Below are 22399 nucleotides of genomic sequence, written 5' to 3'. Positions count from 1 at the left end.
TTTGACGAAGCCTTTAGTGTTTGTCTTTAATATCACAGCTACAGTGACTGCTAGAATCTAGAAGTGCTTCTTTCATTACTGCACACCAGTATTAGAGTACAATCGGGACAAAGACACGTGTCTCCTCAGAGTTATCAGACAAATGAATATTGAATGCAACTTCCAAAGGGAAAATATAGAAATATATGAGGTGGAAAGAACAGCTTTTTATGTCACACTCGAGGTAAAAGACTCACCAGTATGGGGCAATAGTTCTACAATATTGATATAAATATTTCAACTAAAGCAATATGTTTTACATTATATCTAAGTTAATTATTGTCTAAAACAACCCCTTCAGCAATGATTGTACCATATTCTGCTTTGATCAAATAATTCACTTTTATTAACTGAGTAAACTGTAAAATGGATTTATTAACTCCTTCAGCTCTGTGGCATATTTTGTATTTGTTACTGATTTTGTCCTCCCTGAATTCAAAAGAGCACCGACTCACATACATTGGAGTAAATTGATAAAAATGGTCTCATTTCATAGTAATTTTTTAACATATACTTTAAACACATGGGTGCAATAATTACTATTTTTTAATTGCATTTTTTCATAATATTTTGATAAACACAAATAAAAGATCAAATTTTATTATAATTTTACTGAGATTTAATTGAAGGGAGGCAGTTTGTCCTCTAGGGGTCTCTATTCTGCAAGATAAGGCATCCCTGAATTAAAAAGTGTCCTATTCCCACATTCATTGGGCTAAATGGATAAAAATGGTCTCATTTTACACAAAACACCTTAAATTTTAACACATGGGTGGAATAATTCATAGTTATTATAGTATTTGTTGATAAACCATAGTGTCCTAACTCTGATCAAGATCGCGGTGAGCGCTAGGGGCCGGTGTCTAGTTCATGAGCAGTGCGTCCTCCTCCCTCGTGTTTGGAAAGACATAAATCGAGATCGGATTGGTCTAGGAGTTTGATCTGTGTCTCTTTGGTCAGATCTGATTGGGAGCTTTTCAGACATATGACACAATACGTGATGACGTAATCGCCAGTCAACATAAACGTGTTAAGGCAAGCTTCATTTGATAAATAACTCATCTATGTTTGGTCAGTTTGAGCGATATGAATATGAATATAAATATTACTTCATCATCTTCACGAAGGGGGCATTTGTTTATGTTATGTTATGTAAAATAAATGGGAAAGTGATGGGATGGACAAGAAAGTTTAGGCTATAAGCTTTCAAATGGCATATATGTCTAGTTCACTTCGTCACAATTTATTAATTCTGTTCAATAACTCTGAGGATGCAGAGCTGAAGAGGTTAAAAAACAAACAAACAAACAAACAAACAAACAAACAAAAAATGGATTTTTTTTCATCTAAAGAAAAATAAAAAGATTGTGATAGATTCTTACACTGCTTGAAGATCCCATAACTTAAAATGGCTTTATACTATCTTAATTAAAAGATTGTTTATATCTTGTGAGTGATGATATATTACTAAATATGATGTTGCATTAAAAATATGGTGATTATTTATTTTTTTAACACCAAATACCATCTTTTTTTAAATGCTCCAGTTAAAGCTGAATAAATAAACAAGACCTTTGTTTCAAAATATAAGTCTGTATTTTTAATGATTCTCATTTGCTACATAAGTCTGTAATAATTTTAAATGAGTCTGTGCATCTTTAGCCCCATTGTAAACTACCACACGAGTCCAAATATAATATGATATAACATAATCCAAAATAAAACATATAGATAAATAATTACAAAAATACAAATTGACAAATATTTATCAATTTCATGAATAACAGATCTACAAATACTCAGTGGCACCAAGACTTGAATATTTTAATCTGTTTGAAGAGTACTTATTTAAGAGGAAACAGCATTCATAAATGCTACTTTAATAGAGTGATGTCTATTTTCCAAATTTCCCTGCCCTCTCAACCACCTCACAATCTCAAAAACACCAGAGTAATATGTTATACTATAATGTTACTATTCATATTTTAATATTATTGTCTATATAGTACTACACATGGTTTGATGAATGAAAATGACTAGTTCAGTATCAGGAATCATGTGGGTAAAGTGGATTTCAATTAGTTTCTTAGCTTGTGCTTGTTCTGGCAAGTTGAAATCTCCATAGTGCCAATCCTGGTGTATAGAAAAAGTAGTGCTCATACAAACACACAAACAAACACACTCTCACGCTAAAGATTAAACACAATCTCAGAGATCATTCATGTTCTTCACTCTCTACAGGCTGAGATACTGCAGTATTGGAGAGGAAGGCTGTGCTGCTCTGATTTCAGCTCTGAGATCAAACCCCTCACACCTGAGAGAACTGAATCTGAGCCGTAATAAACCAGGAGACTCAGGAGTGAAGCTGTTGTCTGCTCTACTGGAGGATCCACACTGTAAACTGGAGACATTAAGGTGAGTCTCATCACATATCAGCAACTACAAGGTTTGGAGTAAAAAGTAAAAGTAAAAAAAAACAAAAAAACAGTTTTCTGTTGAAGTGGTTTTGTTCGCTGGCCTCTCGCCCTCAGTTCAAACCATTTTAAAATACATGTAAAATATTAATAAATAATCATTTAATTGGCTTCTTATTAATTGCAATACTTTTCTGGAGCCTTTTTTCAACACCAGCACTTTAGTGTTTGTCTTTAATATCACAGCTACAGTTACCTCATATTGTTACATAGACAAACTACATTTTGGGGCGTTGAATTCTTTCTTGAAAAACAATTTTTGAAAACCTATTTCTTAATATTGAACGAATAAAACAGGAAAAACACAACTTGTTAATAAAATAAAAACGTTATATATATAATTTAATAACAATAGTCTACATATGAATGGGTGTTCATCAACTGATTGCATGTCGTCAGAGTTTACAGTGTTGACAGCTTCATAAAAAATAGTCTAATGGAAGCGCTGTAGTTTTGCTGTATATAGCTACTAAAAATATAAAAGTATAGCACACAAATAACATTTTAATTTACTTGCATTTTTGACCAAAGACAGTAATTGATTTCATGAATACAGGAGCCTGATTTTTGTTTGAATTGTCAGAATCTATAGTACATAACAAATAAAATAATATCAAAACAAATCACAAACATTTGCAGTCAAGACAGTGAAAAAACAAGTGCTGAATGTAAAACAGATTTGTCCAGGTTCACATTTAATGCTTCACATCGATATTTTATAACTTGCACTAAACAATATTTCTATGAAAACTATTTTATAAAATCTTGCACGAAAGTATATTTTTCTTGTTGAAGAAAGTCAATGAATTTAAATTCTAGTTTTGATCTAAACAAAAAGATATAGATTTAATCAAAGCAAGAATTCCCATTTAAGAAATAATATTACAAATGATTTATAATTACTACAACTGACTTCCAGTCACAGCCTCAGATGAAATCAACTGAAATAAAAGCAGAGGAGGATTAAACAGCTCCACACACAGCATTACCAGCTTCACACATTACTAACCAGGGCTGCGTTTCCCAAAACCAACTTTGGTCACAAGTTCAGTCGTTACCAACAGAGTTCAACAGAAGTTGTGACCATAGTTGGCTAATGATGCTTTTGGGAAACGCACCCCAGTTTGACTTTATTTGTCACACAGAAGTTCACACTGAGAATTAACAGAGGTTTATTTTCATAGTTTTAGTGAATTTCATTTGAAGGTTACCATTTTTTGAATAGTGTTTGCTTTAGTTGGTCACTAGGTCATTGTCTTTATAACATTGTTTTTTAAAGCACATTATCATAACAAAGAAAAATTCAGATATACAGATCTTTGAACATCACGAAACAAGCTACTAAAAAATCACAACACAAATTTGAATTTATTTATTGAGGGAAAGCCCCTTGAGATGCTCCAATAAATAAAAAAAACATACAAAAAATTCACAGCTCACTTCCCTATTCACCCACCCATAATCTACAATTATGTCAAAAAATATAAATAAAGCATGCACATACAAAATAATATACATTTTAGTACAGTAATGAAAACTTAAATATAAATATGTAGTTTATCAGAAATATTAATAAAAAAACATTTTTGAAAAAAAATAAAAAAAAATAAAATAAAAATAACATATACATAAATATATATATTGCCTATAGACAATTCTCAACCTAAAGTTAAAAACATAAACAGGTTGTTTTCAAGTGAGATATTAAATTAATCCTAAAAAGATGAAAAGATGTAATTGATTTAAGGGAAGAAGGAAGATTGTTCCAATCATATGGAGCTTTATATTGAAAAGACCTTCGACCAACTTCAGTAAGGATTCTGGGAATAAAAAAATGTGGATACTGCATATGACGAAGTGAATAAATAGATGTAGATGAAACTAAAAACTGTTTTAAATAAGAAGGAAAATTTAAATAAATACACTTGAAAAGAAACTGAAGCCAATGATATTGCCTTCGGGATTTAGGTTGAAGCCAACCAAGAGCTTCATACAACATACAATGATGAGTTCTATAAGGACATCTCAAAACAAACCTACATAAAGAATTATGAATAATGTTTAAAGGTTTTAAATTGGTATCAGAAGTATTTTGATAAATAATGTCTGCATAGTCAATAATAGGAAGAATTAATTGGGAGATTAATCTTTTCCTGACTTGAAATGAAAAGCAATTAATTGAGCGATAAAGAGAACCGAGACACCCATATGATTTTTTAGTAATATAGTCAATGTGATGCTTAAAAGACAATTCAGGATCGAGCCAAAGACCAAGATATTTGAATCGATCGACTTTACATAAGAGTGACCCATCTTTAAAAATAATATCTAAGTCAAAAGAGTGAGAACGATGACATCTTCTAGAAAACACCGTACTACAGGACTTCTTTTTGTTAAGAATGAGTTTATTTTTATAAAACCAATTCTGTAATGAGTTAAAGTCTAACTGCAAAGAGGACTGAATATATGAAGTATCAGAATGAGAAAAATAAATAACGGTATCATCTGCATAAAGCTGAATAGACGAATGTAAGCAGATTTTGGGAAGGTCGTTAATAAATAAACAAAAAAGCAAAGGACCTAGGGTTGATCCTTGGGGAACACCCTTGTCAACAACCAAGTAATCCCAGTTTAAACCTTGGAATGAAACATATTGTCGTCTATTATGAAGATAAGAATTAAACCAAAGAAGAGAGTTTTGATCAAAACCTATAGAATGTAACTTATCAAGCAGAAGATAATGATCCACCATATCAAATGCTTTAGAAAGATCGATAAAGATAGCACCGGTAGTTTGACATTTATCAGAAGAAGTAAACAAATCACTGGTGAATTTCATTAGAGCTGTAGTGGTAGAGAAATTAGGTCTAAAACCTGACTGAAATGGGGACAAAATATTAAACTGATTAATATAATTAGATATTTGATTGAAAATTAATTTCTCAAAAACCTTTGCTACAGTACAAATAATAGAAATTGGGCGGTAATTATTCAAATCAGATGGGTCACCACTTTTGAAAAGAGGAATAGTCTTAGCACATTTCCATATGGAAGTCATTGAACAAGAAGATAAAGATAGATTAAATAAATCAGTCAAAGGATACATTAAGATGTGAGAAGCTAGTTTAACACATTTAGCTTCCAAACCATCTGGACCAGGCCAACTATATTCTTTTAACCCACGTATTGCTTTTAAAGTATCAGAGGGAGAAATTTTACTGAAAGAAAATAGCTGATTTAAACAGCCACTAGAAGAGAAGGTGTCAGAATATTTAATAGTAGAATGTGTACCTATGGAAGTAAAATAATTATTAAACGCATAAGATACCTGAATAGGATCAGAAATATGTTCATTATTGATAATTATCTCTTTTCAAGAGGTTTTGTTTCTCTTATTAAACACGTTATTTAAATGGTTCCAGAAATGTCTGGGGTTACGAAAATCTTGAGAAAAACAATCATTATAGTAATTAGATTTTGCATTCCTTGTCTTGGTTTTACACATATTCCTAAGCTGTCTATAAGATTCCCAGTCCTCTGGCAATTTAGTTTTGCGATATATAGACCAAACCTGATCCCTTTGCTTGAAAAGATGAATCAAATCTGAGTTAATCCAAGGAAGATGCCTGCCTTTAACTCTTATTGTTTTCAAAGGAGCATGCTTATTGATTACATTGATGACTTCAGAATAAAAGAAGTTCCAGGCGTCATCAACTGAGGGAATTAATTCAAGCCTGTTCCAATTAATAGACACTAAATCATAAATAAAATAGTCATCATTAATATTCTTATATTGTCTAATTGTAATATATTTTGAAGAAAGGCGAGGCATTTTGATTTTCCAAACACAGAATATAGCAGAATGATCACTTAAACAATCTGACATTACACCTGATTTAATAATTCTTTCCGGATTAGTGACCAATATCCAGTCCAACAGAGATGATACATTTGGACTAACTCTGGTGGGCTCATCAATTAACTGAGTAAGATTGATGCTACTAAATAAATGTTTATCATTAGAGGAAGCACGATCCAACCAGTTACAATTAAAATCACCCAAGATAATGAGTTCAGTATGCCTTCCTAAAGAATTAATAACTGACAAAATACATTTTGTGGAATCAGCAGGAGCAGATGGAGGTCTATACAAGCAACCTATATAGTTAGCTGTTTGTTATCATGAAAATTAATATTAACAAATAAACATTCAAAATTAACTGGTGATATTAACGGAGTTACACACACAGAATTTAACTGAGCAGCAACAAATATAGCAACACCACCTCCTCTTGAAGGTCTATCAATTCTAAATAAAACAAACTTTTCAAGTTGTATATCCTCGTCGCTAATTCGATCATGTGACCAAGTTTCAGATAAAGTAACAATATGAGGTTTATAAAGAGAAACCCAGGCTCTTAAAAGATCAATTTTAGGGAGAAGACTTCTGATATTCAAATGTACAATTTTTAAACCTTTAGGTGAATCTATAATTCAAAAAATAAATTAAATTAAATAAAGTCATAGAATTGGTTAGGGTAAAATATGGGTAAGAGCTGCAAAACAACACAGTCATAAACACAAACAAAAAAACAAAATAGAAAACACAGAATGACCAAAGAAAAAGCTACTACAGGTTAAGTCTGATACAATAATAATATTAAACATAAAAAGGACCTTTTAACTCGATAATATAAACAAATAAGGTGATAAAAAACAGATAAATTACTAGCAGCGGTTACAAAGCAAAGTATACTTAAAGTGCTACTCACAATCAAATCACAAAGGAAATTGATATTCACAGAATCAAAAAACAACAACAAAAAAAACAGCTGCAATTCAGAGACCTACTCACAATCCTCCACTCACGAAATAAAGAATAAATAGTCCGGAAAAAAATAGTCACTTAAAAAAGAGGATAAGTAGTCACGGAAAAAAAGATCGGCATCCTCGGCTCAACGAAACAGTTTGGGCTTTCCATCCACCATAACTCTTAGAGTTGCAGGAAACAGTAGAGAATCACGACACAAATAGCTAAAACTAAAGCAAATAGTTAGTATAAAAGAAAATACTAAGACAATTCATTTATTCATATTGCAGTGCATTTTGGGAGGCATGGATGACTTTTGATTGACATCTAAACCTCTGTTCTCAATAATAACTTTTTTGTTAGACATATGACAGAAATGAAGTCAAAGTGGTTAGTAATGCGTGAAGCTGGTGCTGCTGTTTGTGGAGTTGTTTAATCCTCCTCTGCTGAGATCTTCAGAGATTTAATGTTTTATTTCAGTTGATTTCATCTGAGGCTGTGACTGGAAGTCAGTTGTAGTAATTATAAATAATTGTTTATATTTCTTAAATGAGAATCCTTGTTTTGATTAAATCTACCCTACATTACCCTACATTTTTTTTAACTGAATAAATGATTTTTTTTTTTTTTGTTGTGTATTCTGTCATACATTAAAGGCATAATTCGATACGGCAAAGTCAAAAATATTAGAAAAGATTTTTAGAATTCATTTTGAAGAACACTTGCTAAGTTTCCATCAGGTTTTTGATGTTTTGTTATCGACAAAGAAAATATGCGTAAAAACAAAAAACATTATTTTTCTGATTAACTTTTATATATTTCTTATATATATTTTTCTATATAATTATTAAATTAACAAAATGAAATAAACTGTGCAACAAGTAGCAGCCTATATGCAGAATTTAGTTTCATTTTTGTGATGCGCTCACAGTGGCATCCTGTTTGTTTCCGTCATTTAAAAAAAGTGTTGTTTTTATTGTGAATATAGCCTACACAAATATAATAAATATTTAGAATAGTTTTGAAAAATGTCTTACTCTTAAAACACCACAGAAGGAGTAGCCTATTGTTGAGTAAAGTTGTTTCCACATTTATAAGGGAGGAATAAATCAAGTGATGGTGTCGGCGCCTCTGGCAGTTAAGCATTAGGCTACTAACTGGACAACGCAGTCTGTTCATTGACAATAAAATACAGCCAATACAGGTAAATAATTACAAAAATACAAATTGACAAATCTTTTTCCTGTTCATGAATAACAGATTTGCAAGTACTCAGTGGCACCAAGACTTGAATATTTTAATCAGTTTGAAGAGTATTTATATAAGAGAGAACATCATTCATAAATACTACTTTCTCTAATTCAGTGTGAGAAAAAAAATACAGTGATGTTCATTTTCTTCATTTCCCTGCCCTCTAAACCACTTCACAATCTTAAAAACAGCAGAGTAATATGTCAAATTAAATAGTTAAAAATGTAAGGTTCAAGAGATCAACTAATGCAAACAGTGACTACGTTTACATGGACACCAGTAATCTAATTAATGACCTTATTCTGAATAAGACAATAATATGATTAAGCTGTTTACATGAGTTGCTTTTAGAATATTCCTTTCATGTTCCCGTTTTACATGTTATAGTACATAGATCGATTAATGACACACATCATTACGTCCACACGCGACGCTATCAGTTCATCTTCCTTATAGACTTTTGGATGTTTGGGTTTTAATTTTACAAAAGCTTGAAATGGCACTGGACATATGCAACAAATATTTTAGAATGTGTGAGTTAAAATTTGCCGTGGTCGCATTTGTGCGAGTGCGTGCTGTGCTGCTCCAAAGCGTCTGATCCATACAGCGAGCGTTTCAGAGCCAGTCAGTTTTTAGGACAAAAAAATAAAAAAACCACACGCAAGCACAGTCACCGAAAGCCAGTTTAGTTTTACTTTTTTTGTTTGTTTTCATTTTGAAAACCCTGTTATCTTTGCCGTTTACCTCACATTACGCTTTGGAGGCTTTCTTTTATTATTTTTTTTATTAATTATTTTGATTGCTCAGTGTTTGCGCGCCCTGTAATAAATTGTTTAGTCGGCATATAACAGCATGTGATGGAGTCCATGCCTCGTCTTATTAGTTTTTGTTAATAAATGCTATATAAGCTAGTTTTAATTTATTTTTGTTATGCTGTTTAATTAAAAATAACAAATCCATGTTTTAAGAATTTGTTTTAATCTTAAAATTGATAGGTGTAGCCTTATATATGCAAGCAAAACCAAGATCATGAATTCGATAGTAAAAGTAAAAAGCATCCTAAGACATTCCAATAGCGGAAATCCCGTTCACAAAATTAAAATAAATACTTACAAATTATACTAATGAAAAAGGGGGTTGAATGTTAAAAACGTTTCCATAAAACTAAAAATTATGATAACAAACTAGGCTATTTATCAGCAATGAGCATTGATTAAGCCCATGTTGTAGCAAAATATAAATAAATAAAAATGAAACCAAAGCGCGACCAACTGAGAGCGTTATGCCGCGTTCCAGACAACCCGTTACCCGTGTTTTTCCAAACTTCTACCCGTGAAAGTGCACTGGAACGGCACTCAAACCCGTGAATTCCCACCCGTGAACTCGTACTAGATCGACGACGTACTCCCAGTTCCGAGTTCTGACGTGACATAGCCCGAGAAACAACAATAAAGCCTCTAGGGGTGCGGTGTTCAGTGGCACACGGTGGAAAAATAGAGTTTAGGACAATATAACGTTGCAATCAAATTATTAATACTATAAAAATAATAAATGCTTGGCGTGACTTGCCTGGAACGCTACAAAGTCCTGAGTCGTGGTTTGAACACGTGATTTACGAGCTCAAAAACCTGCCTGGAACGCAGCATTAGTGTGTATCCTGTCACAAAATGTGGCGAAAAGTCCTACACAAGGGGAATAGTCTGATTAAGGTGTGTACATGTCTTCCATAATGCGACTAAAATAGGAATACTCCACCTGTCTTAATTCGATTTGTGTTTACTCCGATTATGACTTTAGTCGGATTAAATTAATCAAAAATCTCAGTTTACATGGTTGCTTCTTAATCAGAGTATTGTCTTAATCGCGTTAAAATCGGAATATTGTTGTCCATGTAAACGTACTCATTGACCACTTTAAAGGTTGCTTACAAAATGTGATTTTCTCCTTTGGTGATTCTGCTTGTTAACATCAGGTGTCTTCAATAATGATCAATCATCACTTAATTAATCACTAATTATCTCATTAACTTTAATGTCATAAACTCTGCTTCAGTGTTAATTTACACTCTTGAGAGTAAACTCAAATAAACTCCCGGGAGAGATAAATTAACTCTGGCCTCAGTCGCACTTGAGTTGCATTTCTATAGTCTTCAGACTTGACTTGACGATTACTTTTGACCCGACTCCAGGAGAAGGACTTGTGAATATGTTAAAAGCAACTCGAGTCTTTTATCCTTAAATACTGATATTCACAGTAGGGTGTTCAATTGCGTTGAGGTACAATTCATATTTCTTTATTAAATAACAAAATAATTAGAAATCTTTCTGTGAGGAGTAATTTTACAAACAGCACGAGTGAATCTCCGCAAGCTCTCTGTCTTTAAATGTCCACATCGCGTCTGCACTATAAGCGAGCTGCACACTGCACGGTTGAAACAGGAATTGACACAGTTTACATCATCACTAAAGTTTATAATTTGCATTTCTTTTCAAGTTTGGCCAGTATTTAAACCATTCAGCACTTCTGCGCTCTCCAGAGACGGTGTGCTCATGCTCACTCAATAATTGCCCTATTGTAAAAACTAAAGTACACAGCATGATCAAACATTTAATAACATTTTTTTGGGAAAAAAAGCTCCCCTCAATCGCTTAAAAAATAATAATAATAATAATAATAATAATCCTCCCTTCCACAAGAGTCACGTAAAAGGGAAATTCACCCCAATTTCAAAAATTGTGTGTAGTCTTAAATTAAGGCACTGTTTTTTTTTTTTCACAAAAATAACATTTATTGACTTTAAAATGTGAAAATACATTTAAAAAATCATACAATACATTTCAATTTTGTATTTTTCAGTCTGTAAACATTTTTTATTTTGCATAAACCTAAAAATGTATAGATTTTAACTATAAAATCTTTAGTTCCAGTACAGGGTATATGTCAAACATTACATGACAAACCAGTTTTCATGACTGCTGCTTGTCAGAGAAAGTGTTAACAGCATTATAAAATAACAGTGATATCTATTGATTTTATTTTGAGTTAAAAGCTAACTTAGAAAAGTGTTTTCAATATCATTTTTAATATCAGTGAGAATAAAAATAATGAACATTTATACAGTGGTGGCCAAAATGATTAGAACACTAGTATTTTCACCAGCTGAAATCTCACAGAAATCTCACTGGAATTATTTCATTAAATGGCAAAATGAAAGTGTTTTATCGAGTCATGCGACCACGGTAGTATCGAAAAAAATTGTTATTGCGGTATGACGGTATTTATCTACAGTATGTATTTGTTCATTTTACAGTAATAATGCTGTGAAAACTACAGAATTTTGTTACAGTGTACATGTAAAAATGTTTGTTTTTTTGTCTGGACCTCTGCTTGGAAGAAAATATAGAGGCTTGTGTCAAATATTTCCTTATGTGTCATGGTCGATAGGACTCTTATTATAGAATTTGATTACAGAAAAACTGTTTTGAACATAGTAATGGATTAAAACATATACTGTAATTAACAGGCTGGATGTACATTAACCTTACAACTCAACACCTCTTAAAAAAAGCAAGATCAAAATTAAAAGAAGCAGATCACAGATCATACATTTTGTCTATAAATTTTTTCTAACAGCTTCATAAATAGGAAGATTTCAATGAGGATTTTGAATGGATTTTTTTTAACAGGCCATTAAATGACTCGAGACTCGACTCTGACTCGTGACCAAAGACTTAAGATACGACTCAGACTTCAGGTTAAAGACTTGTGAACATCTCTGCTATAATGTTACTCTTAATATTTTAATATTATTGTCTATATAGTACTATATGGTTTGAAGAACAAAAATGATGAACTAGTATCAGGAATCATGTGGGTAAAGTGCACTTCAATTAGTTTCTTAGCTTGTGCTTGTTCTGTCAAGTTGAAATCTCCATAGTGCCAATCCTGATGTATAGAAAAAGTAGTGCTCATACAAACACACAAACAAACACACTCTCACCCTAAAGATTAAACACAATCTCAGAGATCATTCATGTTCTTCACTCTCTGCAGGCTGAGTTACTGCAGTATTGGAGAGGAAGGTTGTGCTGCTCTGATTTCAGCTCTGAGATCAAACCCCTCACACCTGAGACAACTGGATCTGAGCTATAATAAACCAGGAGACTCAGGAGTGAAGCTGTTGTCTGCTCTACTGGAGGATCCACACTGTAAACTGGAGACACTATGGTGAGTGTTATTATATTATTGAACACAAAAACTGTGGGAAAATACTGCCAAAAAAAGAAAATTCTGTTGTCACTTTACTTCTCTTTAAGTCATTTCAAAACAGTACGACTTTCTTCTGTGGAAAATAAAAATAGATATTTATTTTGAGACATGTTTACCAGAATAACAAATAATAGCCCGTACTGGGCAGAGCCTATAGACAGGCCTTACTTCTGTAGGCATAAATTCGACAACCTGCGTGAGAAATACAATTTATTATTTTCTTATGGCCTAAATATTAATTTATTCACTCACAGCTACCCCCATCTTTGGCACATTGCCTGTTTTATTGAGCTGACATATCAAAGTATGTGACCATGGAGAACTCTATAGATCATATATTTAAAACTTTTGTGAGTACATATTGTTGTTACAAAATGTAGTTACATATTTCTTGTTACATGTGTACTTCCAGAAGTGAAAAAATTGTTGTTACCAATGTCCTGTTACACATTTGTACTTACAAATGCTATTAGGTGAGTTGTTACATGTGTGTAATTATACCAGTATTAGAGCTGTAGATACAATATACCAATGTGTACATACACTGTAGTTACATGCTACGTACACATCTAGTTACACATGTAAGTTCACAGGTATTAGGGACACTTAATATAAAATGGGACCAAATTAGTAACATTTAAAATAAAAAATTTAACTTTTTGATTTTAAATAATTAATTTACTCTATTACTCTTAATTTAGACAAATTATTTATTTAATCCACTTGAAATAATTAGTTAGTATTGCCATAACTTTAATAAGGAAAGAGAGGTATTCGTTTCCAACATTTATTAACAGCTGCCATGTACATACAATTGGGTACACTAAGTTTCTGTTAGCAATTTTAATGTTAATGTTGTAGACATTTTAACATTAAAAATTACATAATCGTTACAAATGACGTAAACGGGAGGAAGGCTTTGGGCGCAGTGTGTCAAATCCCACAAAAAGTCTTTGGAAAACCTCAAATGTTTTGCAGAGTTGTGGTGGAAACTGCAGGTTCGGAGCAAATGTCATTCCCGGAAGCAGGCAACATGCCCTGGCCAAATTTCCAAGATCAGTAAGCACTGGGTTTCCCTCAATGATGATGCCCACTGGTTCACGACAGACATATATCTGCACATGTTCAAATCCTCATGGACGCTGCTCTCCGTTTGTCCCTGTATGAGAATAAACAGAACAATAAGTTGCAACAGAGAACAATCTTCAAAAGCTGTGGTTTAGTAAAAGTTCTGAAAATGCCACTCTTACAGTTTATCATCAGATGATTACGACTCCTGCATTAATGTAAAACAAGGATTTTACTTTTGTCAAACTGCAGTAAAAAAAAACGAAAAAAAAAAAAAACTTATTTTTTAAATCAAGTCCACAAGCAACTGAAAGACAAAAAGGGGACCCTGGTTCCTACACATACATTTGGGTGTTTGTAGGTGTGTTTTTGAACTTTTGACAGAGCCAGACTAGCCATTGCCAACCAATTACAGTATTTGTGTAAGACAAGCTAACCAATCCCCAACTCCAGCGCCGGACTATAACTCAGACAGACATAAGATTGATATCTGAGGAATAAGTGCTTTTCCCAAAAGAGTCAAACTATGCTTTTCAAACAATACTTACATAGTAGTCAGAGATGATTCTTGCCCACTGTTTCCCATGTATTGAATGAGGCATCTCAGAGTCACGTGTCTCTTCTTCACGAGGTACTTGGATCCTATAGTTGGTAGTGAATAAAGGAAAACTGAATATTGCAGGCAATATAACTACAAACATACAATGTCATTATCAGTGTGGTTCTGTAATCTGTACTATACAGAACCACACTGTATTCTTTACTATACATCAGTGGTTCTCAATCCTGGTCCTGGGGGACCCCTGCTCTGCACATTATGCACGTCTCCCTTATTTAACACACCTGACTGAGATCATCACCTCGTCAGTTCAGTTCATGGGTCTCTCTCCTAATGAGCTGATGATCTCAGTCAGGTTTGTTATATAAGAGAGACATGCAAAATATGCAGAGCAGGGGGCCCCCAGGACCAGGACTGAGAACCAGTGCTATACTATACTGTAGTATACTATACAATCTATATGAGTACAAGGCAAGGCATGGCTGTGTCCAAAGGTCCCATGATGCAGTCTATAATGTTTTAGATTATCATTCTTTCCTGGTACAACAGCGCTGTATAATTTACAAGGCCATCCCATCTGTCATTAAAAATAGAAAGGGATGCAAATTTAGTTTTTTTCCCCTTTTTTCCAACTCTCAATAACTGACTTTTGGGTACCTTAATTCCTCTAAATGGACAAACCTTTGAAACATTTGCCTCAATTCCACCTTCTAAAGAGCTTACCTACTCCATGAACTGCTCCTTCCAGTAGATCTGATGGTCTCCTAAAAAAGCAACATAAATGAAAGAAGAGTTTAGGAAAATATAAGGATCAAGTTATTGCAATGCAAAATACATATTTAATCTTTTTAATTGAACAAACTGTTTAAGACAATGTAAAATATTTCAAACAAATATATAAAAAGATGAAGTTTAAGAATTTGTGTGATGCATTGCAGAAAGAGGTGCCAAAAAATGTCCCCATCTTTTTCAATCATGCAGGGAACAACTGTGACAACAAACCTAGCAGCTAACGTAACTTTTAACTGACACAACGAGGATGAGAGACCATGTTACTGTTTTGCTAGCTAATTCGGAAAGAGGCAGAACATTTAACACAAATGATTTGAGACATAATACCGATGCTAACATTATTAGACTCCATAAATAAACAAAATGACGATGATTTTTTAAGTAACCAAACTAAGTAGAAACATAATTTGGCAATGCATCTCATATATACCTATACTACGTTAACGTTAGCAATAGTTGTTAAGATTGATGTTAATTTCAAGACCTTCGGTAAACCCGCATGGCGCCTGCAAAACTGACAAACTTACCGTTACTATCTGCAACCTGCCGACGCTTTTACATGTTAGTGCAATAAATGCATGCTCATTCGGCCTAAACCTAACTTTATGCAATGTAAATAGTTACTTACATGCGTTGCACGTTGTATAAAGCTCTCAAAAACTCCACAGAAATCCGAAACTGGTCCGGTTCAGGTGACAACGAGCAACGATGTTGGTGTTCTGCATGTGGGCCGGTCGTGACGTTATACTTTAGATAATAACACTTAAATAGAGTTTTGTAGAAGCATTTTATTGTGAAGGTCAGTAAAAAACAATTTTTTGATAGGGAATAAGTTACAAAAACAATCACACTTTTTACTTTTGTAAAACTTAAATGAATTCAAAAAGAAATCAATTTATTGGGAGAAATATACTTTTTAAAATAAATTCCTATGGACAACACCCTTGAATGTTTTTTACAGTCCTTTCCAAAAAATTAGCATATTGTGATAAAGTTCATTATTTTCTGTAATGTACTAATGAACATTACACTTTCATATATTTTAGATTCATTACACACATTTGAAAGTAGTTCAAGCCTTTTATTGTTTAAATATTGATGATTTTGGCATACAGCTCATAAAAACCCCAAATTCCTATCTCAAAAAATTAGCATATTTCATCCGACCAATTAAATAAAATTTTATGTTTTATCAAGGGCAGGGTCAATGCAGCTAGCTATCAGGAGATTTTGGAGCACTTCATGCTATCATCTGCTGAAAAGCTTTATGGAGATGAAGATTTCATTTTTCAGCTCGACCTGGCACCTGCTCACAGTGACAAAACCACTGGTAAATGGTTTACTGACCATGGTATTACTGTGCTCAACTCTCCTGACCTGAACCCCATGGAGAATCTGTGGGATATTGTGAAGAGAAAGTTGAGAGACGCAAGACCCAACACTCTGGATGAGCTTAAGGCCGCTATCGAAGCATCCTGGGCCTCCATAACACCTCAGCAGTGCCACAGGATGATTGCCTCCATGCCACGCCGCATTGAAGCGGTCATTTCTGTAAAAGGATTCCCGACCAAGTATTGAGTGCTAAACTGAACATAATTATTTGAAGGTTGACTTTTTTTGTATTAAAAACACTGTTCTTTTATTGGTCGGATGAAATATGCTAATTTTTTTAGATTTTGGGTTTTCATGAGCTGTATGCCAAAATCATCAATATTAAAACAATAAAAGGTTAGAACTACTTCAGTTATGTTGCAATGAATCTAAAATATTTGAAAGTCTAATGTTTATCAGTACATTACAGAAAATAATGAACTTCATCACAATTTGCTAATTTTTTTAAAAGGACCTGTATTATATTAATATGCTCTTGTCTCAAATAATGCCTTTTACCTTTTCTGTTTTGTCTGTTTTCCAAGTTGTTGTTATATAATCAACAAAGAAACAACATTTTACTTGTTTATAATTTCAGACCGCTGACTCTGCAATATAATATGCGCAACATAGCGCCAGCTAGAGTTTCTGTTCTCAATCTCTGGTATATTTCAGCTATTTTCTCAATTTACTCAGTCATTTCCCTCGAATCACTACTTCATGGTAAATTATGACAGCATTTGACAGCATTTATATCCAAATGCACATTTTCCCAAGATTAAATTAAACGATTCTGTGTCCGGATGATGCATAAACTCAATACAACAACATAATCCAGATCCAAAAGGAATAAAGCCATTAATCGGAGTATTGTCTTGTTTAGTATTATATTATTTTATTATGTATATCCCTGGGCACATTATGCAACGTACATTTACACCGTAAAATGAATAATGCACAGCAAGTAGAAAATACAATATTACTTTAATAATAATAACAACATTAACAATCGCGAAAAAACTGATGTGAAGAGTCATAATGCACAGCCAGCACCAAATAGACAGAACGGCAAAACTCAAAACTGTACTGTATTATAAGTGCTATCATTCATAATTAAATAAACATAGTCTTTGTGATGACCAGAAGCTGACACAAAGTTTTTGAAAAAATGTTTGCTGTTTTTAGAGTAAAACACCAGTATAAAGCATAGTATCATAGTATCTATTTTGTAAAACTTTTACCCTGCAAGTGCCAATCCGGAAGCCAGAAACACGGAAGTGTAAAAAAGGCTAATTACTTATGTTTAATGCTGATTGGCCTTCTTCTTCTTAAAGTTTATTTGGCGGTTTACAAATCAACTGATAAGTGTTTTACCGCCACCTGCTGGACTGGAGTGTGGAACAAAAGTTTAACGCTGATTGGCCGATACAGTAAAACTCCTTTCACCAATCAGAAACCTTTCAGCTCCTATTGCTCCAGGCTGCAGTTACCCCTGTCTCATTTTCTTCTGCGCTGCTTACGCTGGATTAAAGTCACAGTGCATTGTTCTTGATCAGAATTGACCTGATTAACATGAAAAATAACAATTTCACCATAAAATTATTTAAGTAAGTTTCGTGTTTCACAATCACATGCTATAAGGCTAACCAGCATGGGGCAAATGCACATAAATACTTTAGCTAATGTTTTTTTTTTTTTTTTTTTTTTTTTTTATACTTTAATACTTGTTCAAAACTGTCACTTTAGCTAAGTTATACTATTTTCTGCTTATTTTGTTAAATAAAATAATCAATAAATATAGGCTACTGTCATTTAAATATGTTAAATAAAACATTTAAAACAGAGACAAAATCATTTTAAAAAGAGAAGATTCTGAAAGCATTGAAGTAGATCTCATAATAATTTAATATGGATTTACAGTAGTAACAACAAATGATATGTTTTATGTTTAATATGTTTTAAATATGATTGTTTCATTATAAACATGGTGATGATCTCTAAGGTACACATCCAACATAATATATGATATTTATCATCTGAGTCATGTCAACAAATGGAAAAGTCAGTCATCTATTCATTATTTTGTAAATTATTGTGCCTTTAGCCCCAACAGCAGGGCGATTTTTACCCCAAATACCATACTTTTACATATTCTTTTCGTTATTGAAAAACTGCTGCTTTAATTGTCTTAAACCAAAATGGGAATCATTAAGACGACCTTTGTCTCAAAATATATTCAATAATTTTCACATCACTGCAGGAAGTTATTGCCCTTAAAATGCCTGTTTAAATTATTAAAACTATAGAGATATTTATTAACTAGATGATTTTTTTATCTTGTAAACTACCAAAGTGCAGCATGTTATATTCACGTGTGGGGAACACAGCCACATCACAGCATGCTGCTCATATCATAAATCAAAGCACATGACAGACAGTTGTCGGAGAACACCTGAAATGGGTGACCGAGTGAATGATTCGTATTCGTATTCTACGCAAGCCACGGTTCAGCTGCACGCGACAAACGCTGCCAGTGTGAAAGCACAATGAGCGCGTGCTGCTGCCGCTCTGCATACACACATCTTCTGCGCTGCTGCTGCTCTGTGTGAAACCGGCATAACAGGGATCTTTACGGGTTGTGTGTAAAGCACGCACAGATTCTGGAAAATCACTGTGTGAATGAACCAAATCAAACAATTTCAGAACAAATCATGGGACACATTATCCGTGTATTTACATGAAATCTCTGTGTGAAACAGGCTAAAGTCTACAGACGTGCCACTGGTCTCTTATATTAATGTTGTTCGGAAGCCTGTGTAATGATGTAGTTTCCTGACATCCATCGACTGAACAGCGTTTTCAAGATTTGTTTCCTTGTTGTTGTTGCTCAGCAATGGTATGGACACAATGTTGTCTGGGGGTTTTGTAAAAAGGAGGGTGGGACGATGGGACGATAGATCGGACGTCACATTTTTACGGAAGTCACAGTGGCTTGTGAAAAGGTACAGCTACTTTATGCAGGCTGTGTGCATTTTACTGTGGACTGACTGTTTTGAAACTTATATGGTAGTTACATAGCCCCTAGACCTCAGTTATCATGAAAAAAGCCAGGAAATTTCAGTTTTGACAATATGGGACCTTTAAGTGAACTTTTCAAAACCCCAAGAAAATGATAGTTAGTTTTGCTATAATGTCACTCTTGTTTTAACTTTTTAACATTTTCACCTAAACAAGTTGAGCATCACAATCAGGAATCATGTGGGTAGAGTGCATTTAAATTGATGTTTTAGCTGCTGACAAGTCAAAATCTCTCTAGCACTGATCCTGCTGTATAGAAAAAGTAGTGCTCACACAAACACACTCTCACCCTAAAGATTAAACACAATCTCAGAGATCATTCATGTTCTTCACTCTCTACAGGCTGATGAACTGCAGTATTGGAGAGGAAGGCTGTGCTGCTCTGATTTCAGCTCTGAGATCAAACTCCTCACACCTGAGACTACTGGATCTGAGAGGTAATAAACCAGGAGACTCAGGACTGAAGATGTCCACTGCTCTACAGAACGACCCACACTGTAAACTGAAGAAACTATAGTAAGTTATTGAGTCAATGCTTTCATTAATTATCTTCTATTAAAGCAGATCTTAGTGTATTTAATCTTTCTCTTTATTGTACAGTATTTGACAGTGGAAACTCTACAAGCTCCGAACAAGTGAATCAAAACAACACGTCCTGAACAAGACTGTCACCTGGACAAATGCAGACACTGATCCAGCAGTTTCATATCTGAAGGAGTTTTGTTTTTAATTTTCATTCAGCCTAGATTTCTTTTCCCAGTCTCATGGGAACATTTATATATATAGTATATTGGACATACTAACTGTACCATAACATTTTTAGTGTGAAACTACAGTATATTTCAAGCTAATAATTGCATTACTTACAGAGTGATTTCACAGTGGAGGATGACTTGACTGTAAAGTGCACTCTGGTGCAAGATGATGTTTATTTACAGTGAGGTTCAGGTGATCCACAGGTGTGTAGTATTTAAGTGCAAAAGAAAGACTGTACGAAAATAAACAAACAAAATGTCCCAAAATATACAGGTATCCACAATATAGACGTTTGATAAAGGGTTTTGTCTCGTTCATGGCACTACTGCTGTACGCTCACTTGTCTGGTCTACTGAGAGACAAACTTCACAATAAGAGTCGCCCACAGTAGCGCTCAACTTCACCTCCTCCTCTGACTCAACAGTTACACAAACAACAGAAAACAGGTCAGACATACAAATATATACATATAAGCAGTTCTCGGGTATGTATGTAGATGTAATATGCTTTATATGGATAGAGAAATGAAGCACTGAGGTTTTCTTCTGACTGTTCAAGAGATCACGAGGTCCTGCAGGCTGCAGCGCGATGACGAAGATGGATCAGGACGTTTTTTTTTTGTTTTGTTTTTTTTGCCAAGGTACAAAGCACAAAAGTACAAAAATGTCAGCATTATACATGTATATAATATATAATACAATAAAAATAAATGAATAAATAAAATAAATACAAAACAAAACTTTTAACAATACAAATTAAAAAGATGAAACAAATTGACAGTTTAAGATTTTTGGATAATGAAATAGTTTGGATGTTGAACCTCTTTTTAAAAAAAATAAATAAATAAAGGATTTTGTTGAGTGAATTTGCAGCGGTAAATATTACATTTTGCAAGTTGTAATAGTGGGATAATGATAAAATATTTGTTAATTTGATCTTTTTTTTGATACTGGACGTTGTTAGGCGTGTGCAAGGTGGTTTGTTTGGCCGATGTCATATAGACACATGCGCAGTAGCGATCTCTGAATATAATACTTATGCGCTGGTTTAAAGGGACAATATTGCGTTGTGATGATATTCTAACCTGTGTATTAGTAGAGATGAATATTAATAAGTAATAATTGATAAATAATAATTTACACAAACGTGATGTGATGCTCTCTACACACATGCAAAATGTTACAATTTTAAAGTAAATTGCATAACTTTAGAGCGTTTTAACAAATTAAATGGATTAAAAGCACAATATCTTTGTCAAGTATTATTTTCAGTGAGTGTATATACAACATATTAAAATGAAGCCATTTCATTCAGGTCATATTTATTGCTAAGTGGAAGCAAAAATGTCATTTTATGTGCCATTTTAAAAATATGTCTCTATGTCATTTTAATCCTAATTTTACAATACAATATGTAAAGTACTTGAAATACCAGTACACATTCAAGGCAAAATGGAAAAATAATAACAGCAACAATTAAAAATAAATAAAAAAATCTTGTCAGATGTCGAAAAAAGAAAAGAATGCATTTAATGATATTTTGAGGGGTAAGAGTTCCTTCTTTAATGACTATTAGTGATGTGCGAGTCAATGTATAAACAACCCGAACCTGACCGACGTTTTCAACTAACCCGCCCGCAACTCGGATCGCAAAAAAAGAGAGAAAATATTGTACCCGACCCGCTTGTTTAATATTTGGACTTACTGCGGTTGTCACGATGTAGGCAGGAACACACGAACAACGACGGAGTATAAGTGAAGGTATTTAATAATCCAATGGAAACACAAGCAGACACAGGAACAGCAGGGTAAGACATCCATATAACATTAAAGACCGACAAGACTACAGGGGAAACACACACCTTATATACACACAGACTAATTACACACAGGTGCAGACAATGACGGAGAAACCAAAACACTCAGAACAGCG

The 22399-nt window shown here is 33.5% G+C and overlaps 1 protein-coding gene across 1 annotated transcript in view; it reads left to right on the top strand.

Moving 5' to 3' along the window:
• LOC141338189 (NLR family CARD domain-containing protein 3-like) overlaps nt 1–21615 on the top strand; it is a 38254-nt gene extending 16639 nt beyond the window's left edge. Inside the window, exons 8-11 of the mRNA XM_073843742.1 lie at nt 2281–2454; nt 12628–12801; nt 20054–20227; nt 20312–21615. Coding sequence (XP_073699843.1) covers nt 2281–2454; nt 12628–12801; nt 20054–20227; nt 20312–20318 — 529 coding nt within the window. The 3' untranslated portion in view covers nt 20319–21615. The remainder of the gene's footprint in view (nt 1–2280; nt 2455–12627; nt 12802–20053; nt 20228–20311) is intronic.
• Nucleotides 21616–22399: the final 784 nt, after the last annotated feature.

Source organism: Garra rufa, chromosome 7 (genome assembly GCF_049309525.1).
Source record: "Garra rufa chromosome 7, GarRuf1.0, whole genome shotgun sequence".
Lineage (NCBI taxonomy): Eukaryota > Metazoa > Chordata > Actinopteri > Cypriniformes > Cyprinidae > Garra > Garra rufa.
This window is presented reverse-complemented; position numbering and strand designations above follow the sequence as displayed.